General features: G+C 39.9%; 1 protein-coding gene across 3 annotated transcripts in view; it reads right to left on the reverse strand.

Moving 5' to 3' along the window:
* Positions 1-10976, reverse strand: part of LOC149143612 (uncharacterized) — a 115394-nt gene extending 104418 nt beyond the window's left edge. For 2 of the 3 annotated variants that reach the window (XM_089447112.1, XM_089447111.1), the window contains exon 1: positions 10003-10975. In XM_089447112.1, coding sequence (XP_089303238.1) covers positions 10003-10887 — 885 coding nt within the window. In that variant the 5' untranslated portion in view covers positions 10888-10975. Of the gene's footprint in view, positions 1-10002 lie in introns of all 3 variants that reach the window. The other variant, XM_089447113.1, reaches the window with a different exon arrangement.
* Between the last annotated feature and the right edge of the window lie 10143 nt (positions 10977-21119).

The raw sequence follows: 21119 nt of genomic DNA on the forward strand, positions 1-21119 counted from the left end.
CGTTAAGGTTCTAGGGATCCATCTAGGGTAGAGACCCTCTTCTAGGCTGCGTTTACATTGTTGCCCTTCTTGACTGCGTATACCTCTTCATAGGTTATGTTAGGGCTTCTCCATAGGAAAGCGTTAGGGCTTCTTCATAGCAGCGTTGAACCCTACCCTTGCTGCAATATAAGAGCCTCCCTTTTGGGCAGCAAAGATTCTTCTCCATGAATGTAGATGAGGGCAACGTATAGATCTCTCCGTCTAGGACTAGGGCAAACCTCCTAGATCAACGTATTCTCTTAGGGATTCTTCCTTCCATTAAAACCCAAATGAATGGATAAGAAGAGATCACAAGAGAGTTGTGAGTGTGTCCAAATGACTTTCAAGGCACCTCTATTTATACTAAAACGTTGAGCACATGAGGGGTTTATTTGGTTGTTGGCCGACCTTGACGAATTGTCCCATAACACAAATAAATTCATATCTCCATGAATACTTATCGGAATCGAATGATCCTTAGATCAATCCTACACCTCTCGATGAGAGGCATCCAAGAAAAATATCAGCTGCCATAAATAAGATGACCCACATGGAGTTTGGCCCTAGTTGCCAATTTTAACACTCCCTCTCAACTAGGGAGAACTCCATCCGCTAATCCATCTGCCAGATTGTAATATCTCTGCCATCAGTGCCCTACACTGCTCTGCTCTATTGAACCATCAAGAAGAAGCATTGATCGAAAATGTCTATACCATTCTCTACTGACCCGATGTCAGGTTTATTGACCCCAAATCAATATCACAAGAGAGTGTCTCAAACCACTCATACTGATCCCAGATCAATAGAGGTCATCCTAGCATAGGGAGTACGGTAGATACAACGATGCGTCCATCGATACTACTACTATGGTCCCTAACTCCATTTCCCTGCTCATTGATCAGATGAGAGGTACTTCGCATGAGTCCCAGACTGCATGGGTAGGATGCCTTGACAGGAGAACTAATCATCCTGTCCCACAAGAGAACTAATCATCCTGGCTCACAGGAGAACGAATCATCCCCTCCCAAAGTAGCCTCGGGCTATCACACAGAAGGCTGAGTTATTCACCCTATACACAGCACACCATTAGGGGAGGGTGAGTCGCCCTATGGTCGTGTGTTGCTCCAGTAAGTACCCCAAGCCCCCAGAGCTCCTAGAGCTTAATGCATGCAACATGCAGGACCCTTATACTAAGGTCTCTCAATGACCCCAAGTCGTTCAGGAAAGTCAAAGATTTGACCTTTCCCAGGGGCTTTGACAAAATGTCTACGACCTGTACATCAGTCTCAATGTGATGGAGCCTCCTCGCTCATCGATTTACCATATCCCAGATAAGGTAGTATCTGATGTCTATCTGTTGGAGAAATCATCGAATACGGGATTCCTCAACAATCGAATCCCCCCTGGTTGTCACAGAGAATCATAGTGGTATTCATCACGTGTACAAACAGCTCACTAAAGAGCTTCCGCAACCAGGCAACTTCACACAAGATCATACTCGTAGCTATGTATTCGGTCTCGGTTGTGCTTATAGCAATTGACTTCTGCTTCGTGCTCATCCATGATATCGAAGCAGAATCCAAAGAGAACCAGCACTGAGAAGTGCTCTAGTGATCCTCCACACTACCTGCCCAGTCAACATTCGAATAATCATGCAGTTTCATATTTTCGGCAGTGTATCTCAATCCATGAGAGATTGTGCCCCGAAGATATCTCAGAAGATTCTTGGCACCAATCTAGTGAGGCTCAACCAAATATGAGCTCACCATGCTAACTGCAAAACATATATCCGGACAGAAGTTCACCAAGAACATCAATGCAAATGAGTTTATGAAACTCAGAGGCATTTCCCAAATCTGGTCCGGCATCATCACCATATAACTTCTGAAAGTTAAGATCCTCGAGGTAGTCACAGGCTTGCAGTTTACCATTCCACATCCGGAATCCAACTCCCTCTTACTTCTGCAAGTGAGAGGGTTTGCACCTATCAGAAATAGGTCGTTCTTAGAAGGTGTCGGTATGAGAGGTCTACCATCCACAACCTTCAAACAATGGCGTGGATCGACTTCACTCTTAGTGAATCCCAGTTTCATCTGACAGCTATCAATCCTCTCGTATCAAACCCGGGGTGATTTGCTTCAAGCCATAGAGGGATTTCTTCCACCTGCACACATGAGATTCCCGATCATGAATCTCAAACCTCCTCGGGTTGTTCCAAACCTGTGGATTTGCTACATCAGGGGAATGGTCCCCTTGTGAGATTTTCCTTCGGTACATCTCTGACATGTACCTTCATGCTCCTTTTGAATTCAGGCATCCCTGTCATCATCTGACTCATAGACCTTCGGTGCTATGTGTCAACTGACATGGTCCCCAATGGACTTTCTGCAATTTGATACAAATTGCCAAACCTTGAATCCATGAGTAAAAGCATCTTTGAAAACTCTATTTTCAAACACGTACCTTTCCATCGACGAATGCCACCCTGAAACCTTTGACTTCCATTGCTGAAATGGACACCAGGTTCTTCTTGCGATCAGGAACATAAAAGAGATTCTGTAAAGGAATCGAGTTACCCTCATTCAATTGAGGAGTAACACCCTTTCCAAAATAGGTGGCATCTGCTCCAAGTATAATCCCACAAATGTTTCCATCTCTACCAAATTAGAGAGAGAGCACCCTTCTATCCAATGGAGTGCCTTGAAGCACTACAATCAATAAGCCAGATTCCCAAAGAATCTTAAGGAGAGGGCCAATACAAGATAACACTTCTTTATCTTATCAGAAACAACATTTGATTCTTCATACCAGGGGTTCCTTGCTTTCTCTGAAGAGTCAGTCGTGTACTTGATGACCTGCAATACCTGTCATTCCTCTGATCATTGAAGATGTCCCTGGAATGATTGTTATCATCATCAAGTGATGTGTCCCTACCAGTCAGACACTCCTTCGCATAATGGCCAAACTTATTTCAACCAAGGCATCTGCCTTTCATTCCACCCTTTGATCCGGACTTCGCATAGAAGTGATCTTCAAGTAGACCATCAGAATCTTCCACTACACCATTCTAATAATATTCTCTGCTTTGACTTCACCCTTGGTGAATTAGAAGAGGAATGAGGAATCCATTGATCCTTTTGTCCTTTCCCAACTGTCTTTGGTGATTGCTCTTTCACTCTTACTTGGGCTTTGTCTTCACCTCAACTTTGATACCATGTTATTTTAGGTATGTTCTATGCTAGAGCAATTTATTTCAATTTTCAAAGTTAGCTCAATATATTTTCCAGATTAGCAATCACATCAGCATTAAAGTAAGCTGCAGATAGAACATAAATATAAATCGCAGAAAACAAGCCAAGACAAGAGGACACATGATGTGGCACTAGCCAAGGACAAACCCCAATGTGGGGAAACCCTTGATCAATTATTCGTATAAGTTCTTCAATAGTTCAGCAAAGAGAGAAAGAGATAGTACATTTACAACAGAAGTCAACACTTTGACTTATCTAGATAAGAGCATAGATCATCTCTAATAAGATGATACAGGAGATCAGTTGAAGACATGCTGCTTCAACTGATTCTCCAAGGTGACTCTTTCACCTATCGTTCTCTTGCATCTCATCATGCTTCACCAATCATGACTATACCCATCACTGTACTGCATCATGTGCCATTGCTATGCCATGTTGCCATACTGTCCTATGTGCTTGCAGCACTATGCTTGCCATGTCGTCCCATTGTGCTTGTTGTTGCTATACCTTGCATGCTTGTTGTCCCAATGCGCATGCTTGTTGTACCTTGCATGCTTGTTGTCCCAATGCACATGCTTGTTGTACCTTGCATGCTTGATGTCCCAATGCGCATGCTTGTTGTACCTTGCATGCTTGCTGTCCCAATGTGCATGCTTGTTGTACCTTGCATGCTTGTTGTCCCAATGTGCATGCCTGTTGTACCTTGCATGCTTGATGTCCCAATGTGCATGCTTTCTGTACGTTGCATGCTTGTTGTCCCAATGTGCATGCTTTTTGTACCTTGCATGCTTGTTGTCCCAATGTGCATGCTTGTTGTACCTTGCATCATTGCTGTCCCAATGTGCATGCTTGTTGTACCTTGCATGCTTGTTGTCCCAATGTGCATGCCTGCTGTACCTTGCATGCTTGATGTCCCAATCTGCATGCGTTCTGTACGTTGCATGCTTGTTGTCCCAATGTGCATGCTTTCTGTACCTTGCATGCTTGTCGCCCCAATGTGCATGCTTGTTGTACCTTGCATGCTTGCTGTCCCAATGTGTATGCTTGTTGTACCTTGCATGCTTGCTGACCTTGCATGCTTGCTGTCCCAATGTGCATGCTTGTTGTACCTTGCATGCTTCTTGTTGCTATCATGCTGCTGCACTTACATTAGATCACTGTTAGGGGATTCTCTGATCATTCTAACAATTGTTAGGACAGCCTTCACAATAAGGTCACAGACTGGTTGGGGCATCAATGACAGTCCTACCAGCCCTCACACATCAGCAGCAACATCTGTCCCAAAGCTACGATCACCCTTCTCCAGCATTCCTAAACCACACGTTGGCTTGTTATACCCCAGCAGTGACAACTAGCCCTTACGCCCTCCACCAAAGTGACCCAAAAACAAGCTACTGCTCCAGCAATTAACTCGGCCTCCATTGAGGAACTCAGTCCTCCTCCACACTATCTTAGAGCCTCCCTCTCTTGCTGCGGTTAGGGCAATTTCAGACCTTTCATTCTTCCATAGACTACATTAAGGTTCTAGGGCATCCATCTAGGGTAGAGACCCTCTTCTAGGCTGTGTTTACATTGCTGCCCTTCTTGACCGCGTATACCTCTTCATAGGTTATGTTAGGGCTTCTCCATAGGAAAGAGTTAGGGCTTCTTCATAGCGGCATTGAACCCTACCCTTGCTGCAATATAAGAGCCTCCTTTTTGGGCAATGAAGATTGGGCAGCATATAGATCTCTTCGTCTAGGGCTAGGACAAACTTCCTAGATCAGTGTATTCTCCTAGGGATTCTTCCTTCCATTAAACCCAAATGAATGGAGAGGAAGAGATCACAAGAGAGTTGTGAGTGTGTCCAAATGACTTTCAAAGCACCTCTATTTATACTAAAACGTTGAGCAAATGAGAGGTTTATTTGGTTGTTGGCCGACCTTGACGAATTATCCCATAACACAAATAAATTCATATCTCCATGAATATTTATCGGTATCGAATGGTCTTTAGATCAATCCTACACCTCTCGATGAGAGGGATCCATGAAAAATATCAGCTGCCATAAATAAGATGACCCACAAGGAATTTGGCCCTAGTTGCCAATTTTAAAAGTAAGTGACCCTGATCCCTGGTACGGGAGCCCTATGGCTTTCTTATTATGAACTAATAAGGAACATGTTTTGGGCCAAAATTATTGTGTATTGTTATTGATATGTTTGTTGATATATTTCGTTGTGCAAAGTTATTTAAAGTTGGGCATCTCTAGTGCATTTGTGTTCCTAGGTAGGGCATAACCTGACCTAGGGTGCATGGGATCTCCAACATGTTCTTGGATAACTTCTTGGAGATTTTCCAATGCCGCATCCTTCTCGACCAACTCTTGTTGTAGTCGAGTCTTCATCTGGTTGAGCCTATCCTCCATCCAACTATCCATCTATATGATCTTCTCTCCCAAGTGTACAAGCTAGAATCTACTCTTGTCCTAATAAGCCATAACCATAGTAAAGGTCTCTTAGGCACTTCTTTAGCAATGGTAACTGTTTGGCAAAGGTCTTTAGGTTCTTCTTCCTCTCTGCCATACTCAAGTAATGCATTTGGACCTTCTCTTTCAAACATTTGTTCTCTTCTTAAAACTAAATATTGACGGGCCTTAAGTCTTCCAACCTCTCTATGTTTGCTTTACCCATTTTGAGTTTGCACTCTCTTCAAAGTTTCGGGAACTATGTCAAGGATTCAACTGCCCTAATACCAATATGATCTTTAATTGAAGAACATATAGCCCACTTGCTTCACCAACACAAATACTATGCAGAATTAAAATCTTTGACTCTATTCTCAGTCTTATATAGAGAGCTTTATCTTACTGCAAGGTTACTCAGCAACGGCTCTTCAAGGGAGTCTCAATGCAACACTAAACTCTATCTTCCCAATGGCCTATTCGTGGGTGTACCTTGCACACATCAAATTGTTAACAACACGACAGCAATCAGGCCAATAGAAATCAAGACTCTGCTCAAAGTAAATCATTGATAACACCATACAGCCTACTTCCGAAAGGTAGTAGCCAAATAAGAATGTGGCTTCAAGAGTCTCGTACTCTGCTCCTATTGTATGATGTTTATCTTCGGGGCTTGTGAGCTCAATGGAATTCGAAGTGCAAATTCCTTGGTCCTTCTTCATTGGCATGTAAGGATGGGTTTGTTGGTTGACATTGTAAGGCCAAGGCAAGTGCCAACAATGGGAACAAATTACACAGATTATTGTGAGGACTCACTTTTAGTTCAATGAAGTAGAAGTCAAGGACATTGGTTCTATATGCCTAGAAACTATCAAATTGTGCACAATATAAAAGCTGCTACACTCAAGTTGAGCACACCACCGCTACCAAGAATATCATATGAAGGCTCAATAAAATGATAAAGACAAGAGGCTCAATCCTTATGTGAGAGTTCCCAGATAATCTCTTTCCACTATCAACTGCAATCTAGATGAACATTGATGGGCCTAGAAACCCAAATGGGAAAACCAGCTTCAAATGGTAGCTCACTTCTCATTTCTGCAACCTTTAGTTACAATGCAACTCATGGCTCCCCTGTGCTTCTTCCTCTATGGCAAGCAAAAAAGCCCTTTGAGAGAGAAAGTAAAGGAAGAAATATGAAGAGCTAGGGTAATGGGAAAACCAATAGACTGGCCTTTCATTTCCCATTCCTCGGCATATTCACTCCTATTTTATTTTTTTCCTTTTCATTTATTCTCATTTTTTTCCTCCTTTGTCTTATTCCAATTGAAATTGCATTATCTTTTCTAATTTCCCAATTAATTTGCAAATAGTAAGTCTTAGAACTATTCCTTAGTCCAAATCCATTCCGGATCACAGTGACAACACCAATATCATTTGTGGCATTGATTGTGACACTGTAGAAGGCAGTGGATATGTCCCCAACGTGCAGGGATATGTCCCCAATAAGAAATAATTGCTATAAAGAAAGTATGGTACCAAGAAAAGAATAGAACCTTTCATGGAAAGGTATATGTTAGTAGTTGGAGTTCCATTTTGAAAACAACAATGACAATAGCAACAGCAAACAACCAAAACCAATGACAAACAAACCAATGCACTCACACAATAGTAGAAAGAACTAAAAAATTAAAAAGGACGAGATAGATATGGATAATATAGATAGATCAAATTCAAAATATAAAGAAGGAAAAAAGGAAAAGTAGCTTTTCCAACAGTTTGTCTACCATATAAACAAAATATCCACAGACAACCATAGTTTTAGTGTAGCATAGATTGATTTGGCTAGTAGGAATCTCCCTAACACAGCTTTGATATGACCATCTATCAGTGACATGCTAAGTTGTCTCGATGTGCATTTAGCTATTTTACAAGAACATCAAAAAGGGTTTCTTTTATTTTATTTATCGCCTAAGCTGGAAGTACAAGAGAATTCTAGAGTCGTGGAAGCAAACCAATAAACCAATTAGAAGTACAATGTTATAAATCTGTTACAGATAATCAGGAATGGTTTGAGCTAAATTCAGGTAGTGCAGCTTGGCGCTTGGCATTTTGAGAAAACATGTTACTAGTTTCTATATCACAAAAAAATGATGGCTTAAAGTACAATGTCACTAGTATTTTAAGCTTTGTCCTCTATAGGATCAGTCAATCTACCCAGAAGAATAATAGTATAAATAAATATATTTGTCTGATGCCTCATTTGTTCAAATTAAAATTTTACAAAGATGATCAACTGATAAAACAGGAAAACATGGTAATTCAAGCTCCATGTGTAAAGGAACAAAAATCTGCTGGCGGTTTAATATGTGTGTATATGCTACCTAATCGTAAGACTGATCCCACTTTGTTCGCAGTTAAATACCTTAACAAAACCCTATATCACTTGAACCAACAAACAATGTACACCACTAAATTTTTATCTAATGCTCGTATTATCCATCTTGATCAAATTGCAGACCCAGAAAATACTAATATTTTTTCTCAGGCTTGGAAATCGGCATTACATCTTGGCATTCCTGACAATTGGCATCCTGACTGGTACAGTTACACTAATGCACTTTCTGAATCTCATGTTAGGATTCTTGAAGATGAAGATGAACTTATTTGGGCACATGCCAAGCATGGTCATTACTCTCCCAAGGATGGCTACCCTGTTATATACTCTGCACATAAGCCACCAATCTCTGACTGGTGGTGGAGTTTATTATGGAAACTGAAAGCTCCCCCCACCAGACTTTTCATGTGGACTGTACTTCGCCACAAAGCTCCCACGGGCGAAAACCTTATGAAGCGATCCTTCCATAGCCCTACTTGGTGCATCCTATGTCGTCAAGCCTCCAAATCCATTGAGTATCTCTTCCTCCACTGCCCCACCATCATGGATTTTGGACCCTGATCCTCTCCTCTCTCTCTATTACCTTCGGATGGCAGGGGAATACCATCCTAGAAGCATTGAGTATCTCTTCCTCCACTGCTCCACCATCATGGATTTTGGACCCTGATCCTCTCCTCTCTCTCTATTACCTTCGGATGGCAGGGGAATACCATCCTAGAAGCCTGGCAAACATGGTGGTCATCGGCCCAGCCTCATAAAGCTAGAAATCTCCCCCTATTGGTTTGCTGGGCTATCTGGCTGACTCGGAATAAATTCATTTTCAATGATATTGTGCCTCACTGGAATCAGGCTTCAGCACATGTCTTGTCCATTTACTCCAATATACCTGAGGATGATAGACCTGCACCCCATCGATCCATTACCCCTGAAGTCATTGACAAAAGCATTCCTTGGGCCTATTTCGATGGATCTGCCCAAGCACAGGGCTGTGGGGGGGCTTTATTACACCTATCAGAGAACCACTTCTTTAAAATTCAGATGGGTTTGGGCAATGACACCAATAACTTTGCAGAATTGATCACACTCAGACATCTTTTGCATTTTGCTTTAGAAAAAGAGTGTAGGCACCTTCAAGTTTTTGGTGATTCCAAGATCATCATAAATTGGTTCAACAGCATATCTATCTACCATGCACACACACTCACGCATATATTACTCGCGCATATATTGGATGATGCTCTGCTTTTAAGATACCAATTTGACTCCATCATTTGTCACCATATCTATCCATCATATCTATCATATCTACAGGAAGCGCAACCAGATTTCCGACCATCTATCCAAGGAGGACGCGATCCAGCCTCGGGGTCTATGGATGATTCAAGAATAGAAGGATATGGACTACTATCAGTACTACCATCATCCATACATTGATCACAGAATATAGGGGCCTGACAGAGCCTGATTTCATGATTTTTGAGCCACTGCCAGTACTTTTTTCACAGAACAGTCTTATGTATATATTTATCTTTCTTATGTAATTATGCACATACTACCAGTGTACCATACCCTACGGGGTTTTTTTGTACATGAACATCTGAATGGTAGTTCGCCACAACTTGCAGCATATGCTTCTTCAAGAATCTACGATATGTAATTTTCAAATATTGATGGTAATTTTCAAATATTAATGAAAATTACGAATTTCCCTTTGGAAAAAAAAAAAATCCACCACTAAATCTTCTGCGAGTATATTTGCTTGAGTTTAGCATCTAAAATCCTCCCAAGAAGCCTACAATCTTTAATTATAAAACAAATCTAGGAAAAAGATATTAACGAAAGCCGGAAAAATAATAATAATACTGACAATTTGGTAGAGATGTGCCTACCTCTTTAGCTGTACGGTTTTCTTCATTTTCTACATTTGGTTGGACCGATTCTTGAGTTAATTTCTCGTCTACTGTTTCCAAAGTTTTCAATGTTTCTTTCGAATCCCCAGACTTTTTCTTTTGCGGGAGCTGATCAATCCCTTTGGTATTCTTTGTTATTTTTTCCTTCCTATTCTGTCGCCGTTTTTTCGACTTTGAGGGCTTCTTTTTAACTTCTGAAATCTTCGGCATTGCGGTTTTCTGTGGGACAATTATTGAATTCTGTAGCGCAACACCATAATCATGGCCAAAATAATGGACTTTGCTTTGAGATACGTCCGGTACCTGCCCGCGCTCATTGTTAGTTAAATCTTCGAACTCTTCCTCTGCCATTTCCCCGGGAATTTGTCCCTCTTCAAGCTCTTCATCTTCAACATTTTCCCTTAAATTATTCAAATCCCCAACTTCATTTTGCTCTGTCAATGAGGTAGTTTCTGGTATTGCAGTTGACGGTGACAAGGAAGACTGAACGGCATCCAGTGCATGGTGGCTGTCATCGTTAGCCTTGGCATGAGAATGGGAATTACAAGTACAGCCATGGGAGGGAGAGGAACAGGGCCGAGGTTGAATGCCCAAGGGACTCAGACCACTAAATCTTCTTCCCAGCAATGTATTTAGAGCCTTTGGGCATTGAATTGATGATGTTTCGAAATCAATTCGCTCCCATTTCCAACTCCAATTAGAACACAGGTCCCTGTCAGCATTCCAGTTGAGTGAAGTATTGCAGTCATTGCTGGCGATAAGCGTCAACAGGGAATTGAAATCAAGTCTCGGAGGAGCAAGCCATGATCGAGGAGGAATTTTCGCCTCTTCTGTAGCAGCCCGATAAACATCCACGCCACCCATCTCTTGCAGTGGCCTCAGCCACCTGTGGCGACCCTAGCGTTGGTGTAAAGATTACATACTTCGAAATATTTCGATGTTAATATTTGATTTATTTGTACCTTGGGCCACTTGATTTATAAGGCTGCATTATCTCTGAGCATTTTGTAGAAGTGGGGATGCAAAAAGAAAGTAGCAGTTTTTTCTTAGAAAAGAAAACATAATTAGTATAAGTTTTACTTTGAAGCGTAGAAGTGGGGATGCAAAAAGAAAGTAGTGGTTTTTTCTAAAAAAACATAACTAGTATAAGTTTTACTTTGAAGGCAATATTCTAGAAGAAGTTGCGGATTACACATATCTTAGAATTGACTTCAACAAAAATATAAGTTAGAATGGTTGTAAAAAGAAAAGAACTTCAAGGGGTTGGAAAGCATTTTATGCTTTTCAAAATAGGTGCATAGAGGCAGAGTTATGGGATTGGAAAACCACTCAAACTCTTTTTGGGCTTCTAGTGATTCTGGTGATTCTCTATGGTTGTGAACTATGGGCCAGCAGTACATCCGACATGCAATGGAGACAAATTGAGAAAATTCAGAAGCGTTTGATTACAAACAAATTTAAGATTAAAAGTGCAATTCCTTATGCTATTTTGTTAAGTAAAACGGGGATTGCTCCTATTGAAGCAATTGTTATGGTGCGAGTCATAAGTTATTTAAAAAAAAATTGAGCAAATGGAAGAGGGTAGATGGTCTAAGGTTGTCTTTAATGATAGATTGTGCAAGAACAAAAAAACTTGGATGCAGCAAAATAACAAATGGTTTAGTAAATGGGATATTTGTTTGAACGTGTGTCCCATAAACAGCAAAGAGATAAAAGCTTTTGTCATGGAAAAGTTCCACAAACGTACTTGGGATAAGGAGGTAGGAAGAAAGAAAAATTACTATATTGAAGTGTTTAATCCCACTCATAGTCATCAACCAAAAGCATACATAGAGGTCAATATCTCTTGGAGAGCCAAAATTCTTATTGCTCAGTTAAGGACTAATTTTCATCAACTCCGTTGTGAAACAAGGTGCTAGAAAAGGCCAAAGGAAGTGTGGGAGGAAAGAGTATGCATTTTTTGTTCTTCCGGAAGAGTGGAAACAGAAAAACATTTCATTTTAGAATGTGAGGCTTTCAAAGACAGCAGGGAAAGTTGTGCAGATATGCTGGCAGCTGGCTCTTGGGATAATCTATTTAGTGAGGGGTTTGTCGAGAAGCTGGGAGCATTTATTTTGAAGCTTCACAGAAAAAGGGCCGAATACATCAAGCAGATGAAGAAACAATCTGTCCCATAGGCTATCTTTAGCCTCGTGGATGTTAAAATAAATTCTTTCTTTCTTTCTTTCCACTTGTGGTTAAGATTACATACATCAAAATATTTTGATGTTGATGAAGAAACAATCTGTCACATAGGCTATCTTTAGCCTCGTGGATGTTAAAATAAATTCTTTCTTTCTTTCTTTCCACTTGTGGTTAAGATTACATACATCAAAATATTTTGATGTTAATATTTAATTTATTTGTCTCTCGGGCCTTCCTCTTGTGGTTTAGTGGGTATTCGTCGTTGTGATGAACATGTTCGATTTTTAATTATTTTTTCTACAATTTTTCCTTTAATTTGATTTATGTCAAAAATATGGTGTGCAAAGTAGCAAATTATAGTGTAAATAAGCTAAAATTAATGTGTAACATTTAAATGTAGAATCACATTTATGTATTCGTGGCACTAAATCATCATATATCATTATGATAATTAAGATTAGTCCCTGGTTTATGATATAGAGTTTATTTTTAATCATAGTTGGTTTCTAGTGAACATTAGTTCGCTTGAAAGCTTTGGTAATTTGTAAATTCTTAATTTAAGTTCTGACTCTTTATCATTTCACAATAATGGAAGAGGTTATTGATCCCTATGTTCTCACATCTTGATATTATAAGTGTTTTTAAGGTCAGCGTATGATTACCATTATATTGTAGGCATATTAAGTGGGTTGGTGAAGTTTTTGTAGAAAATCTTGTAGATTCACAAGCTCATGCAATTTACTAAAACACAGGACAAGAATCTACTTCTACTTTTAACAAGCAAAAGCCAATACATTGATGAAAACAATATAAACAATAAGAAGATAAATCAATGGCACATAACACAAGATGTATCTCGGGAAATCCACTGCTCAAAACCCCAATATTTGTATTGCATATATCATAAATATGAGTGAAGATACAAAGCTTGTTCTCACTAGAACAATTTTGCACAAGTACATTCAACTCTCTTAGCTCACAAGCAAGCTCTTGGCCAACACTTAGCCAATTATGTAGCTCTCCAAGCCCCTAATCTCTTGCATAATTCCTAGGATGAATAATGTGTATTTAAAGGGAATTCATGCTTCCAAAACTGCGCAAACGAAACATATGTCCTTATCTGATTGCATGCATGATCTTTACAACTTAGTAAATCACACAATTGATAGTACATTGTCCATACGCTCTAGTCTCAATTGGGTCTTTCTCAGAATCGACATGCATGAGTTTCTAATGAGGGAATCTTCAGTTAACTAGAGTGACACTTGTGGATGCACTAGTGCACCAACTGATTGTTAACTCTCTATTAGTTCCACAAACAGTTTGGAACTAATTTAACTGAACATAACTCAATAAACTGAGTGATCTAATTACAACTCACAATTAAACTCATATTGGACCCCTAAAACTTAGGGAGAACATATACATGACTTCAGAAAGACTTCCAACTCGAAATTCCAAAGCCAATTAAGTTAATTTAATTTAATTAACTATTTACAAGTTGCTATGAGAATAGAATTCGATTTTAATCCATAGTTTAATTCAAGGACAAATTAAACTGGAATTTCTTGTTGCCATTTCTCAACATTCCCTCTCAACAAGAAAGGGATTATCAGCTACCCCGATCCTATCTCTGTGAAACTCGAATTTACATCTTGACAATGTCTTTGTCAAAATGTCAGCATCTTGCTCCTCCATGGGAATGTACTCTAACAACATAATCGCCTCAATACACAATCTTTGAGATGATGATATCGGATATCAATATGCTTGGACCGATCATGAAAAACTGGATTTTTAGAGAGTTTGATACAACTTTGATTATCGCAGTAAATCACAGTTGGATCCATTTGCTGACCAAACAAACCAACCAGGATCTTCCTCATCCAGATGACCTCACATGTTGCCTGACTTGCAACCATGTACTCTGCCTCTGTCAAACTGAGTGCAACTGATCTTTGTTTCCTGTTGTACCAAGAAACTGTTGCTGACCCAATACTAAAGATCCATCCTGATGTGCTCTTCCTGTCGGATGGACTCCTTGCCCAATCTGCATTGGTGAAGCCTTGAAGCTTCACTCCTCTGTCTGTTTGTACCATAATCCATACTGAGAAGTGCCCCTAAAGTACCTCAAAACATGCTTTGTCGCCTTCTAATACAGCTTGGTATGCCTAACCATCGGTTGACTGAGTTAGTTAACTGCATAGCACATATTCGGTCGTGTGTTCACCAAGTACATGAGTGAACCCACAAGTTGCCTGTAAACAGTAGCTTCCACTACTTCCCCTGAAGTAGCATCCTCCTTCCTCCAGTTACCTACTAGAGGAGTCTCCATGGGTTTGTTGCTCTCCATGCGGAATCTCCTGAGTATCTCGTTGGCATACTTGCCTTGAGACACAAGCAACTCCCCATCTCCCTGCCATACCTCCATGCCAAGAAAGTAATGCATGAGCCCCATGTCCTTGCAAGGTCCTCCTTGCAAGACTTGATGAGTTGATCATCACCTGCCAATATGAGATCATCAACATAAAGTACAATGATCAACAGTTTACCTTCCACCACTATGTGGTACAGGTTCACATCCGCTTCACTCTTCGTGAAGCCCAACCTGGTGAAGTAGCTATCTATCCTAGTGTACCAAGCACGGGGTGCTTGCTTCAGCCCATATAACACTCTCTTGAGCCGGCACACATGCGACTCACGGTCAAAGGTCTCAAAACCTTCAGGTTGCTCTATGTACACCTCTTCCTCAATCATGTCATTAAGGAAGGTTGTCTTCACATCCATCTGATGTATCTTCCAACCCATCTATGCTGATAGTACCAATATAGATCTTATCAATGAGTACCTTGCAACAGGAGCAAAGGTTTCATCATAGTCAATCCCCTCTACTTGTGAAAAGCTATGGGCCACAAATCTAGCCTTATGCTTCTCCACACTACCATCTTCAGCTTGCTTTACCTTGTAAATCCAACGGGAGCTCATCACTGACTTGTCCTTCGGTCTCGAGACCACATCCGAAACACTATTACGAATTATGGAGTCATACTCCTCCACCATGGCATCAACCCAAACCGACTGCTGCACTGCTTCCTTAAAGGAAGATGGCTCTGTCACAACACATTCGCCCATAAGAGCCATGTATCCAGTGTACCTCTCAGGTGACCTCCTCTGTCTGCGCTAAGAAGTGGGTGCTCCCACATTCTCCCGTGCATCATCCAATAATCTGTCAGCCTCTCTAGTGCACTTTCTTCCCTCTCTGGAAGAGTTTGCCTGAGTGGATATCTCCACTCTCGGATCCTCTGCATGTGGATGATCCACATCAATCTGAGGCTTCTCAACCTTAGGAGCTAAAATCTCCTCATCTGCATGTAGCTCAAGCTCCCTCTCAAGGGAAACTCGCATGGCCTTCTCGAATCTGACATCCCTGCGAACCATTGTCATCCTGCTAATTGGCAAGTACACCTGATAATTGTGAGGTGTATCAATGTACCCCACAAATATCCCCAACTCTGTTGTCGGCTCAAGCTTCTTCTGTGCATCTTTGGTCACATGGAAATATACCGATGACCCAAAAATCCTGAAGTGGCCAACATTTGGCCTCTTATCGGAATAAGCCTCCTCTAGTGTCTTCATCTCAAGTATCTGATGTGGGTTGTGGTTCTGAACATAAACCACTATGTTGCATGCCTCAGCCCACAAGTGCAGTGGTAGGCCCTGATCATGCAACATGACCCTTTGCTGCCCCTACTATGCTTTTGTTCTTCCTCTCGGCTAGCCCATTCTGCCGAGGGTTATGGGGTGTCGTTAACTCTCGTTTAATCCCTTCCGCTGTACAGAAGTTCTTAAACTCTTTGAGGCATACTCACCATCGTTATCACTCCATAGAGATTTAACCTTCTTGCTCGACTCTTTCAACACCAATGATTTAAACTCACAAAACTTTGTGAAAGTTTTATCCTTTTTTCTGCATGAAAAATATCTATCATTTACGAGAATAGTCATCAACAAATATAACATAATACCTGTGTTTGGTTGTGGATGATGTTGAGAATGGTCCACACACATTTGAATGGACTTGCTCTAGAATAAACTCTACTCGACTGTCTCTGTCGTGAAAGGGATACTTGGCGTATTTTCCAAAAGTACACCCCTTGCATGTATCAACTTTCTCAAGCGTACCTTTGGGAAGATCGGTAGAGATCTATTGAAATATCTTCAAAGCCCCATGATGCAAGTGGCCCAATCGCCTGTGCCACAACTCGCCAACGTCTCCACCCTTTCTTATTTTGTGCAAGCAACACACTCCTCTACCTCCATCTTATAGAGATTCTTCACCCGAATGTCTATCTTCTTTACTTGACCCATGGCTTTGTGTCGAAGGAATGTCTTTCCTTTCGAAAAGATCATATTATAGCCTCTATCCTCAAGCATGGCAATGGATACCAAGTTCTTCTTCAACCTAGGCACATACATAACATTCTTCAAGGTGAGTGGAGCCCCATGCTCCCTCTAAAAATTAATCGTGCCCAATCCAGTAACACTATACTTCCCGTTGTCACCCATCTCAATATGCATCTAGAGATCTTTCTCCTCCATGTCACTAAATAAATATTTGTCGCCAATCATGTGGAATGAAGCTTCGCTATCTAAGTACCATACACTTCCTATTATTTATGAAACCATGCATGCAATGAGGGAAAAGTCCAATTCGAATTGAGAGGCCAAAGCCTCACCCGTCACTCCTCCAAAGGACTTCTTCTTAGACTTCTTGAGTGGACAATTTGTAGCAAAATGGCCTACCTCATGACAATGAAAGCACTTAACTTCCATCATGTCTTTCTTCTTACCTCCATGATAAGAATCTGATTTGGAATGGGAAGCTTTCCCTTTCCCCTTCTTCGCCTTAATCGCTAAGGCACAGTTCTCTTCATCGTCAATGTTTGATGAAGAGTCATCCCTAGTGTTCCTCATTATCTCCTCCTGCATCAAATATGACCACAGTCGTTCCCAATCTGGAAGCTTCTCCTGACCATTGACAGAGTCCTGATAACTATACCAACTCTTTGGGAGTCCTATAAGAGTAAGACTCACCATATCATCCTCGGTAATTGTGATTCCAACACTTCCAAGTTCATCATGACACTTAGTGAACTTGGTCAAGTATTTTGGAATCGTCTCGCCTTTCTCCATTTTTATTTTTCGAAGTTTGTCCTTCAGTGCCAATTTCCTTTGGTCACTGTTGTTATGATACAATTCTGTCAATGTTTTCCACATAGCATACGGAGTTTCCTTTCCATGGAGACTCGAGACAATGTGGTATTGAACTCCCTCAAGGATTATCTGCCTTGCCTTCACCACACACTTCTTCCATTCGGCCAAATTTTGTGCATCCGATGTTGTTGGCTTAGGAATTTCTTGATCAATGAATTCCTTCAAGCCATTATCCTCTAGCACAGCCTCCATTTTGTCCCTCCAGGCTATAAAATTCGAGTTGGCTTCCAAGGAATACTCGAGCCGGAAACCGTAGAACGCCATCTGCCAATCCTAAATTATATATTGCAAATTCAAATTTAACCTGTAACCCAAAACTCAAAACTTCGAAATCTCCTCTAGTATAATGTTCTCAGCTCTGATACCATGTAGAAAATCATGTAGATTCACAAGATCATGCAATTTACTAAAGCACAGGACAAGAATCTACTTCTACTTTCAACCAGCGAAAGCCAATATATCGATGAAAACAATATGAACAAGAAGAAGATAAATCAATGGCACATAACACAAGAAGTATATGGGGAAAGCCACTGCTCAAAACCCCTCTATCTATATTGCATATATCAGAAATATAAGTGAAGATACAAAGCGTGTTCCCACTAGAACAATTTCACACAAGTATGTTCAACTCTCTTAGCTCACAAGCAAGCTCTTGGCCAATACTTAACCAGTTTTGCAGCTCTCCAAACCCCTAATCTCTTGCATAATTCCTAGGATGAATAGCACGTATTTAAAGGGAATTCATGCTTCTAAAACTACACAATCCAAACATAGGTCCTTCTCTGATTGCATGCAATATCTTTACAACTCATTAAATCACACAACTGATAGTACATTGTCCTTGCACTCTGGTCTCAACTAGGTCTTTCTCATAATCGATATGCATGAGTTTCTAATCAGGGAATTTTTAGTTAACTAGAGTGACACTTGTGGATGCACTAGTGCACCAAATGACTGTTAACTCTCTATTAGTTCCACAAATAGTTTGAAACTAATTTAACTGAACACAACTCAGTAAATTGAGTGGTCTAATTACAACTCAAAATTAAACTCATATTGGACCCCTAAAACTTAGGCAGAACATATACATGACTTTAGAAATACTACCAACTCGAAATTCCTAGGTTAATTAAGTTAATTAAACTTAATTAACTATTTACAAGTTGCTATGAGAATAGAATTCAATTTTAATTCACAGTTTAATTCAAGGACAAATTAAATTGGAATTTCTTATTCCCATTTCTCAATAGTTCTACGTGGTTATTTATTCATGTTACAATAATTTTCGCAACCAACATCCTCACTCTAAACTTTAAGAACAATTATGCTTGATATATTTCCAATTGTAGCCTTTGTACTTGTATTATAATCTGCAAACATGAAGTTATACAAATTTGATGATGAACCATAATAAGTGGTTCGAAACACGTCGACCCTAAAAACTGCTTTGTGATTTCTCTAGAAGATTTTTTGTATAAATCAAAGAGTTTTCATGTCAAGTAAAATAAATAAATTAGTTTTATGTTGTCAAAGGTAACTTCATTAAAATTATAGGGCCCAAGGAAGATATTCTTTTAGTGTCACTACCTTCTAAGATGTGGAGGTCAAGAGGTATTAAATACAGATCGACTTCCCCCATGCCCGTGTAGATTTGGCTAAGGGACAAAACCAAGAGAGGTGTTTCAAGGTTTTAGCTCGTCCATATTTGAAACAACATGGATTCTAAACACTTATACATGTGCATATTTTGTCAATATGTAAACCCCCTCTATAAATAATTGATGGTTCATCAATCATGTATCACATAGATTGTTTGACATGTGCCAGGATGTGTGTTTTCTGTGTGTGTGTGTGTATAAGGTTATTTTCCAAGAAATGTCCTTGAACTTATAGGAGTCACAAGGCTTTCATGATGGCACAAACAAGAGATGTTAGAGGCAATCGACATGGAAATGACATGCTCAATGGTAACAAGGAGGTCCTCTACATTTGTAGTGTATTCATGTGGAATCTAAATAAATGGTCAACGATGCTTCCTCTTGCTTCATTGAAGTTCAAATCAACATATATTACCTATACATCCCCTCATACTTTGAATCCTCTTGCTCAATTGGTTTCTAGAAAGAGAAATATATCTAAACAATGACAACAAAGAAGGGTTGGACTTGGAAAGGCCAATCTCCTCAAGATCTAGATGCACTAAGGGAGCCTTGTTCAAATTGGGTTTCCTCCGAATAGGTTTTGTTGGAGTAGAGAATGAGATTTGAGAAAATTGAAAGCTCTCTTAGGCTAGCAAATTGAATTATGAGCTATTAAAGGTTAACTTTAAAGTATTTAGCTTCTTCAAAGCACTAAAACCATTATATATCTTTCTTTTCAAATAATTCTTGCTTGTCCTTAGAAATTGAAGCTCACACAACTAACCCAATGCCTTAGGGATTAAATCCACAATCTAGTTGAGGATAATGGTCAATTTTACAAGAGAATTCAGCATGCTCATGGTTTCATTGAATTCTACTCTCATCCACAAGGAGCTAATGCAAAGGTTCCTAAGTTGAATGCCACCACATTTTAATTGCATTGATGTTATAAAAAATCCTAGAGAAACCATATTGGTCTTTTATAAAATTCCAAGGGGGCATATGTGTGGAGCCTAACATGTCTTGCGAGTTATTTTTAATGGATTTGATGATTAGGAAGTTCAAAAGATCCAACATTGGCTATGTTGGTTTTGGCATTGCCATAGCCAACACAAAGGGGTTTGATTCCTACTAATTTTTCCTCCTTTGCTCAACATCTATCCTTTGGCCTCCAACTCCATCATTGGTTCACAACCTTAATCTCCCCTAAAGAAGAAACAATAGCATGGTGACTTTATTGTAACAAAAATTATTGGAAAACTATCTATAGAGACAAACATGTATGCATGTAGAATTGAGATTATAAAACAAAGGCAGGGTAAGGAAATCGATGATGCTTAACTATACAATACTTTTTCCTTGTAAACCAAGATAAAGTATTTCATCTTCCATATTATTTTTTTCTATGTTACTGATTTTTCTGCTCCAGTATCCATATGCTCTCAAAGAGATCTTTCACATATATGATTTTTAGTGAATTCCCAACATCTCAACTCATTCTATATCTCCTCCAACCGTCGAGCAAATGAGGAACATGAATTACATACCTAGTTTTTATCACTATAAAGGTTTGTTTAGTTTAACCGTGATCTTCCCCTTCCTTACTTGTTAATAACACATCAGTGAAGTGGTATATAACTTTGTCTTCTTGAACAAAGGGAGGGTTGTACACCCACATGAAGTCATTTACCTTCCCACTTTGTATCAATAACAATTCTAAATTTACATGTGATCAAGTCATGCATCTTACTTATCATGGCTATCACATTTAATCATCCACTATGAATGATATATATGTTACCTCTACATTGACAAAAGTAGTGGCCCCCAAGTGCTAGTTAGTGGGCTATTTATGACTATCTAGGGGTCTAAACTAAAATAATCATGTAGGTTGATCCCTTGCCAGAATAAAGGGAGAAGAAAACTTTATTTTAAAAACTAAAAACACACTAATTGCACCTCACTTTTATTGTGGACCACCAAAATTTCTGTGTA

This window comes from Pinus tabuliformis, chromosome X, assembly GCF_031772625.1.
Source record: "Pinus tabuliformis cultivar Carrire ecotype Pingquan chromosome X, CPIR1, whole genome shotgun sequence".
NCBI classification, from domain to species: Eukaryota; Viridiplantae; Streptophyta; class Pinopsida; order Pinales; family Pinaceae; genus Pinus; species Pinus tabuliformis.